This window comes from Nestor notabilis, unplaced genomic scaffold (genome assembly GCF_000696875.1).
Source record: "Nestor notabilis isolate BGI_N333 unplaced genomic scaffold, ASM69687v1 scaffold818, whole genome shotgun sequence".
Taxonomy (NCBI): Eukaryota; Metazoa; Chordata; class Aves; order Psittaciformes; family Psittacidae; genus Nestor; species Nestor notabilis.
Window position 1 is genome coordinate 45,794 of NW_009939383.1, and position 9,072 is coordinate 54,865.

General features: G+C 37.7%; 1 protein-coding gene across 1 annotated transcript in view; it reads right to left on the reverse strand.

Moving 5' to 3' along the window:
* ALKBH8 (alkB, alkylation repair homolog 8 (E. coli)) overlaps positions 1 to 8,820 on the reverse strand; it is a 41,235-nt gene extending 32,415 nt beyond the window's left edge. The window contains exons 1-5 of the mRNA XM_010019807.1: positions 8,689 to 8,820; positions 5,726 to 5,966; positions 4,581 to 4,712; positions 3,654 to 3,749; positions 2,116 to 2,220 (exon numbers count right to left, since the gene is read on the reverse strand). Of these exons, the coding sequence (XP_010018109.1) occupies positions 2,116 to 2,220; positions 3,654 to 3,749; positions 4,581 to 4,712; positions 5,726 to 5,966; positions 8,689 to 8,820 (706 nt within the window). The remainder of the gene's footprint in view (positions 1 to 2,115; positions 2,221 to 3,653; positions 3,750 to 4,580; positions 4,713 to 5,725; positions 5,967 to 8,688) is intronic.
* Between the last annotated feature and the right edge of the window lie 252 nt (positions 8,821 to 9,072).

The following is a 9,072-nucleotide window of genomic DNA, read 5'->3' on the forward strand; positions in this document are numbered from 1 at the left end:
GCCGCAGCAAGATCTCACCACACGGTGGGGAACTGGAGTCAGCAGCGAGCCTTGCGAGAACTGCAACTGCACCTTCCTTTGACACCATAGCAGGCCCAGACAGATCGAGTAACTCGTATGTGATCAAATCCAGAACAGTTATACTTGCTTATTAAAATTCTAGCCACATTCATTTTGGACACTACCGAATTTCTAAGCTGAAAACATTTTTTCCTAACAGTATCAGCCCTATAAAGCATTTTTATTATACACCAGATTTTACCTCCAGATATAAATATTCTCCATTCCATTAGTTTCAGTGAAAGCAACAGAAGGATTTTATGAGGTCAATATTTAATCTGACAGAAAATCAGTGAGACTTTAAAACCAATGCCATATCTGTTTGTTTGCTCGTACCTTTGTCTCAGAATAAAACACTGAAACTCTGCCTTCAGATGCACACCCAAGTCAGTGCAATTCACTATGCAACAGAACACTGACAGCTCTCTTCAGCGCCACCCGGACAATTCAATCAAGACCCCACTGACCTACCTACCTGCTGTTTATATTCCACCTATGAAGCACACAGACATAGCCAGCTATGCATTCAGAAGGTAACTTTCAAGTATAATTTACAACTTTTAACACTGCTGACCCTGAATAAAAACAAGTGCCCTCAAAAAGGAATTCATTTAATGTGTCTCAAGTGTGGCCCCTACAGCTTAAATAGTCATCAGTCACATCTTTAAAATCTCAAGTATAATTTCCAATGATAATCTGGCTCAGATCATTGATACTAAAGGAATTAATCTGACTGCACTTCGTGCTCATTCATATCCTAACAATTTGCACTTAATGAAGAACATTTTGCTTTGGTTTTACGGGTTTTTTGTTTTGAAAACAAAAAACCCAAACCTGCTTCTATTCTTGATAGAAATCTACAATTCTAACGAATCTGTAGTGTCCCAGCCAGAAGTATATGACTGTATCAATTTAACAGATAAACAAATAGGATCAGCTTTTCAGACCCTTCTTTGGCAGACACTGTATTAGTTGTCAGGCATTAATTCTGAAAGAAAAGCTGTTGTCCCTTCTTCCTAAGGACAAATGAGATAGCCACTCTAGAAACCCAGCCAGATACTTACCCTTGATTGACCTTAAGGAAAAGAACAGCACATTATTCATTCCCTACAGGTGTGATTAGAAGCACATTTCTCTTCAGATGTCTACAGAAATAGACTAATTACTTATTCCTTATTCCTCAGATAAGGGAACACTGCTTATATCATGGTTTAAGAGCCCATATATCACATATACAAACATATCATCATACGCACTAACAGCAAGAGATGTTTCCTGGAGATTGTACAAGGAATGAAAACAGTTCAGAGTGAAAAAATGCACTTGAACAAAAAAACCAAACATGACTATTTATTCCTGTATCTTTTTATGGGTAATTTCTGTGTGATCCAATGTGATCCCTTTCTTCCTTATTTCTGGAGTCTGAAACACCATCAATGTCCATAACAGTGGTATCAAAAACTTCTAAACAAGCTCCCAGGTTCAGAAACTAGTATGAAGACTTCAGTTTTGATTTAATGCATCTCTGGTTACAGAGGAAATACACTAACCAGGTGCTTAAATCCTGTCCCTATGCCATGTCACATTTAGTTACTCTCTTCTCATCTTCAGCTAAGTTGTACTGGTTTGGCTGGGATAGTTCATTTTCTTCACAGTAGCTAGTATGGGCTATGTTTTGGATTTATTATGAAAACAGTGTTGATAATAAGGGGATATTTTAGTTATTGCTGAGCAGCGCTTACAGGACAGCAAGGTCCTTTCTGGTTCTCATGCATCCCTGCCAGCAAGTCAGCTGGGGTGCACAATAGGTTGGGAGGGGACACAGGTGGGGGATAGCTGACCAAAGAGATATACCATACCATGTGATGGTGCGCTCAGCAATAATACTAGGGGGGTTATCAAAATCCAGGAGTTCTCTTTTTATCGTTCCAATTCTCTCCCCTGTCTCAATGAGGGGGAGAAAGCAAGTGGCTGCATGGTGCTTAGTGGCCTACCAGGGTTAAATTACAATGTAAGGTCAAGAGCTCAAAACTTTAGAAGGGCAAATAAACTTACCTTGTCCAGGTTCATACTGATTTACAGTCAGTTGATCAGGTTTATGTTTGATATATCCCTGCTTCAAGCATTTCTCCAAGAATGGGTCACAAATTTCAGGAAGACCTAATTACAGAAACAAAACCATAAGCAAGATAGGATAGTTTTTTACATTTATCCTTTCTTTTTACAATAAATATAATAACTCGACAAGATACACAAAACAGCTCTATAGATACACACAAACAGCTCTGTAAATACACAAATCCATCTTTGATAATGATCACTCTGCATTTGCTGTAACACGCACAGCAGAACTGGGGGCCTGATCTGCAAGTCTCATATTTGTAACACCTCACAACTAGAAAGGCCATTCCTCCAAGGCCTCCACATTCAGAAGCAGATTACTCCTTACAAATGCAAACTGCACTACCCCTACACAAACAAAACCATATCAAATCAGAGGTAAAGTTTCTATAAACTACAGTTAAAAAGTCGCAGGCAAAAAGCAAAATTAGTATGCAGAAAATCAGAAGCTGTGCAGACAGCTCTCTAAAAGCTTACCCCTAAAAATCTGTTACCCAATTAGATCAAATATCATACCAAAAAAAAAAAAATCTGCTGAGGTTAAACTGGTCTTGGAACAGAAGTGAAAGCTGCAGACCTTCAATGAATCTTTGGTTTCCTATTTTACCTGAGGACTTCATAGTAAAATTCTGTTGGAGATAACACCCACCAACGTGTTAGTCATAGCCCTTCAATTAATCTATTGATTTTTAGCTGTCGTCCCCAAGAAAGTGTTTATACTTCTCACACATAAAATAGTCCAGCTGTAAGACCAGAAAACAGCTCAAATATCAATGTTTTATGATTATATAGCTTCACTGTTAAAACCACGACGCAACCAGAATCTTCCTCTCGGAAGCTACATCCACCCCATTAAACATGCAACACCTTAATCACTTTCAAGCTTTATAGGTATTTAACTTCCCTATTTTACTATTTTTAAATCTAAGACTATAAGGTGACTCACTCGCTTTGCTCTGACTCACAGCTCTCAACTCCAAATAAGAGCTGCTCAAACTTCTTCAAATTGCTTTTAGTCCAAAAGGAAATTGTTTTTTGGTGCGCATCCAGCAAGCTTCAAGTTAGTCAAGATAAATATACACAGCAATATACGTCACAGCTCCCAAACAAATGAGCATGTGATTTGTAACATGTAATTGTTTTATGGAACAAAAGCTAAAAATGAATGACAATTACAATCCCAAAAGCCTCATGAGACTGGACCTCAACAAAGGGCAGCAACCCCTGGTTGCAAGTGGCTAGAAAGCAAGCTTCAAGCACTCACAGTAATTTGGAATGGATCTCATTCAAAAGCACTGTTCAGTGTGTGCTTAAGATACAGCGAAGGCTCTCCTTTTATTCAAGTTTCACCTCTTCTTTAATGAGAATCTGACAATCACATCTCAGCGAGGCTTAAAGGCTTTATATAATGGTTTTATATATATTTTGCACATCAGTGCAAAATGAGTATAATTTAATAGAAAAGTTCTCACCTCCAGGTAAAGGTTTGTCTTTATCGATATTGTTGTTATCATAGCAAAACTCATAGCCAAAATGTTTTACTCTTCTATGCTTTAAAGTCTTCTGGGCTGTAAAAACAGACAAGTTTAATTTAAACTACATAAAACAGTACAGGCAATTTGCTATGCTTCCCTATTCTATCTGACCACTGTCTTTCACAGCACACGCTTCTTAAGCCTTATTACCTTTTATATTTCATCAGGCATCACATTCACTGCTGCCTGAAGTCAAACTGATGGAGTTTTTCTATATGCAAGAAGCAGAGGGAACCAATTTTCTTGAGCCATGTTTAATGCATCTTTATTCTTGCCCTGATCTCTGAACCTGCACTTGATTAATACACTATGGATATAGCAGGATCCTTCACTTCCATCAGTCATCAAGTTGCATGTTAGCTAAGGCCAATATAACTCTTTGTACTGTTCCAAGGAACAAAACTTTTCATACACAGAAACTTTCCATAAATTAATTGTTCTTTTAAATTACTTCAGAGATCTAACTCCACAGAGCTCAAACGAAAGGACAAAAGCATCCAGAATGTGTGTGTCTGACATTTTTTGATTTAAGAGAAGACACAGCTGCTCAGTTGGACATAAATTACAAGGGTAGCCTTCACAGAACAGCCTTATGCTTGGCATAGGACACCAAAAAATTATTTTAGTTGATTCTGGATGCAGGAATATTATTCAAGTAAATCCATGCCAGAATATCAGTTTGGACCACTTGCCCCCAGGAGTTTAATCACTTCCAGTATAAAGACCCAGTTTCTAAAATACTAAGAACAAATAACAATGATTTCAAGCAATACCTTTACCAATACATAGACTTCTTGTAAACAGAACTGTAAGACAGAACAGCATGAAAGTATGGAAATCCTGGATTCCTATGGTTTTGCCCACCTTTCTGAGTGTCTTCACCTCCTATCCAGTCAACACTTTCCAATAGTCTCCTTTCTTCCTCTGGAGAAATAATCTCTTCAATGACCATTAGGCCTGGAGGCAAGCTTGTAGGAACAGCATTCTTCCAGAAAACTGGGGTGTATGGAAGAACAGAATATGGTCACTGTTTGAGGAAGTAAAACCATGTGTTCCCTATAGTATAGCTGTAAAAATATTAATGATGCAATGGAACCCTCATGGGGGTCTTATCTGGTAAATGAATGACCCCTTCTGGCATGACAAAACAGGATAAGGCCCAAGTTTTGCATCATGCACATCACTTCAAAAATTTTACTGCATGAGACCAGTAAAAGCCCATGCTATTCAAACACAAAACCACTTGTGATTTTCCTGTCAAAATAACAGTAATGAGAATTTCCCAGTCACTTCAGGATTCTGCCTGCATTTTAGTTTTCCATAACTTTACTGATTTACCAAATCACCACATTACACTCTGTCCAGAGAAACAATCTATCATCAAATATAGAGGAGTATATTGCAATGCCTAGGTGAACACAGAATGCTGGTGATTTAGGGACATTCAGTTTGCTACTGTAATAGCTTAAAAAAAAGCTATTCACTGGCAGAATGTACAGACCAACATCAGGAACCCTTTTCAGTAGACATTATAAGAGCTCATAGAAAGAACGAAGGTTCTTGTACTAAATTGCTTATAGTCTGCAATAAAGAAAGCCTGAATAAACCCAGACAGAAATTTTACTGTACCTATTTTCCTTCTTGGATTCAAGACAGAGACTGAAAGACTAAGATCACACAAGAAATCCAATGAACTGTCCAGAAATCTCCCAGGCCCCAGTTTAGCTCCTTAATCACAAAACCCTTATGTGCAGCTTCAAATGGTCTGGAAACTATCAAAATATATCAAAATCCTTTACTTGCCTGCAAGTAAAGGAGTTCAAATTAGAGTATCCTATCATGAAATGCAAGGAACAAAGATTATTTTATGTCCTGAATCTTAAATTCTGGCTTTCATTCTGTGTCTACTTACAAAGTGTGCTTTTAGCTACATTTACATCCTAGGAAATAAAATCAGAGGGAAACAGTACACAGAAATTTGGATATATAGGACAGCAAAAAAATTATACCTTTTTCCACAAAATTAATATATAGAACAATATTTTGGCCACAGTCTTCCAATATTACTTCTTTTCCATTAAGGGCATCAAAGGCTTTCTTTGCTTCTTCTATTGTCCCATATTTCACAAATGAATATGGCTTACTCGGTGGCATTAAGACTGTTTCCACCAATCCATATTCTTCTACTATCCTAAGCAGTTGGTGTCTGCTCATCCCATTACCAAGACCAGCATTGGCAATAACCAGGCTCTAATTAAAGAGGAATTAAAAAAGAAAATACATGGAGAGTTAGTGATTTCTATCAGTTCATTTAAAACTAACATTTTACCAAGAGAGCAGCATTATAAATGAAAGTTAAGCCCGTAAGTACTCTTTTATTCCACACAAGATATTTTCAGTTCCATGAACTTGGTATATGAGACATGGGCAACCTTTGTTTGCCCAGAACATATTCTAGTAGAAAGGCTTGGAACCTCTGTCAGAGATATCTCCTCAAACAATGCATGTGGTTACTACTACAGGAGCGCTTAAGCTTTGAATCAGCACACATGCTTCAAGTGTACTGCAGACAAACAGTGACACTGACACATACAATTTCTGAGGTTTCTAAAATGGAGTTTTTTCTGGAGACTTGTTACCACTAACAAAAACAAAAAATGCCTTTGAAGACTGTGATTTTTTTTTTTAAGAAAGATTTTCTGATCTTTTTCAAGCACAGAGATTGATATTCCCAGTTCCACCTCATGTCCCCCATACATTAGGTTCACCAAAAAAAAGCAGAAGCCTCTAGAAACAGTGCACCTAGTTCTGCTCCAGCACTCTTAGCCAAAAATTCTCCCTTGTTTTTGTAAACTAGGAATTTATGTTCCATCCTTGGTTAACAGAGATTACTTCATGAACAAGGCCCAACTGCATAATTCTATGTTTTCATAGTGATTTATGTCCAATATTATCAAGGAGCATGCAGTTTGTGAGGACTGTTGCTGGTTTGCCAAATATTTGAAAAGTTCTGGTTTATTGTTTCTTCTATAGTTTCCTAAAAGGACTATTATTCAAGAAATATCCTTAGATTAATACATAGGCCTTTTCAAAATAAATGTGTGAGTTCTTTTGACATATAAATACCTATATGCCCTAATTGGATCTTCAATCTAATCATGGTGGTTGAAAAAGTTTAGGTCCCTGTTTAAGGCCAAATGAGGATGCAGTATTAAAGCTCTGATTGAGCTCCAGGGACTGTAAACAGCCAGCAACAATTTACTCAGATTGATCTCATGTAACACCTTTCCAGAAAGCTTTCAAGCAATCTTTTCCTTAAAACCTAAAAATGTTCTATGACCTTTTCTGAAGGCAGCTAGGAAAGTGTTCAATTGTTTCAAATAATAGAATTTCACTTCTCTAAAACACAGCAAATTAGGTTTAAAACTGAAGATAATCCTTATTTAAAAAAAAAATAAATACAGTACTGCTGTGACTACACCTATTGCAATGGCTCCGTTAACACTTGTTCTTAGCACTGTATCAGGCTGTCTGTTATTGATCAGAGTTTTCAAAGGTGACCACATTATTAATTATTGTTGTTTTCTAAAATGTAATTAATGGAGAGGCCCACGTGTGCAGAGGAAATGCAGAGACTCAAACCAGTACTTTCACTGACTGCAGGTACTTCATCTACAAAGACACAGCAGCAGCAAATACAACAACTGATCATCTTCTCCCAGCTGAGCAATTTCAACATGATCAGACTCTCATACAAACCCTGAAAGCATTTTCTGTATTCTTGACACGTTTGTCACTAGCACTATGATTTCTGTTTCATATATCACTTATTCAAATGTTCTGTCATTGACGAGGAACTTGCTGGACCTCAAAATTACTCTTTGGATAGATTAAATGGGTAATTTGGTATCTAGGGCAATGTCAAGGGGAGCAAGTCCTGGATTATGGACCTACTTCCAAGCAACACTAGAAAAAACACAGTCCCTGCTCCAAAGAGGAGCAAGACTAGTGTCATTTTAGCATATGTCCACGTGGTGCGAAATCTCAGTGAACACTATGCCCAATTTTGTTACAAAAGAAGTATAAAGATCTAATGGATGTTTCTGTATCTGAATGGGAAGAATCTGCAGGATAATTTGCAGGATCAAGATGAACAAGGATAGAGGAAGTGATACTGCTCAATAGTGTTTCAAGCCATTAACATCTCCCCGCAAGTGATGGAGGGAAATGATACTGACTTCTTCCCTTTCTGCCTGCAAGTTTCTATCACTTTTTGCTATGCCAATATCTGCAAGGTCACCCTCTGATCCACTTCAACTCTTTACTGCAGCAAAAGACTACAAATCAAAAAGCTGAGTAGTTTTCTGTTAGGTTAACAAATAAAGTGGCTTATGGCAAAGTTTATTGAGCATTTTAAGAAAGCAAAATTCTCTCTCATCTTGTCCCTTTTTGTGCAAGGGAGGAGAAAGTTTGCCCCTTTTCAACAGCTGCAAGTCAGTCAATCAGTTCAAATCCCACAGAAACACAGCCTAAATCAACTCAGGTGAAGAAAACAATGTGGAAAGAAGATTTCTGAGATCAACATGTTTTTAACAGGGAGTTTAGATGAAGCAAATTATACTTGATAGAGAAGTACAGAGGAAAGAAAAATACAAATGCTAAAAGCCAAAGAAAAGAATCAAGAGAAATTTATCCACGTCAACAAGGTAGTATTTGTCACGTTTCCTCCTACTCCCCAACTCAAGGAATTACTGGTTCAGATCAAAAAACTTATCCAAAGGCCATCAAAGTCTCTCCACAGACATTAAATTGCTGAAGTACAGTTCTGCTTTGAAATCAGAGGCACATAAAACCCTCAATCTCAGGAAATGGATTTTGGATGGAAACTGCATTTTAGACAAAACATAGATGAGAACAGAACACAGATCAGCAGCATTTTCACACTACCATCAAAATCAGAAGTACCAGTCACCTGTGTGGCATCGGAGATGCACTCAATGCCCTCATGTCTCATCAATGTGTGCTGAGCTCTGATTTGCTTCCTCAATACCTTCTTCTTCATTTTCTGGACTTTCAAATGATCTTTGCTGGTTTTAAGTTCCATGCTGGTGATCTGGGGAGCAGAAGTAACAATACATAGTAAGTGTCCCGCTTGAAAAATCAAATAGTTCAGTCTGCTCTAGAGAAAGTCTTCCCATCCTGCACGTTAGCTCTAGAAGAGTAATAGGAGTTAAGATAAATTCTAGACTTTATGAATTATCTGGGACTGACAAAACCCAGTCTGCAAAATCCATTCTTCCTCAGTCACAGTTTCCCCCATCTCTGAGGCTGTGTTATTAAACTGTCTTATTAAGAG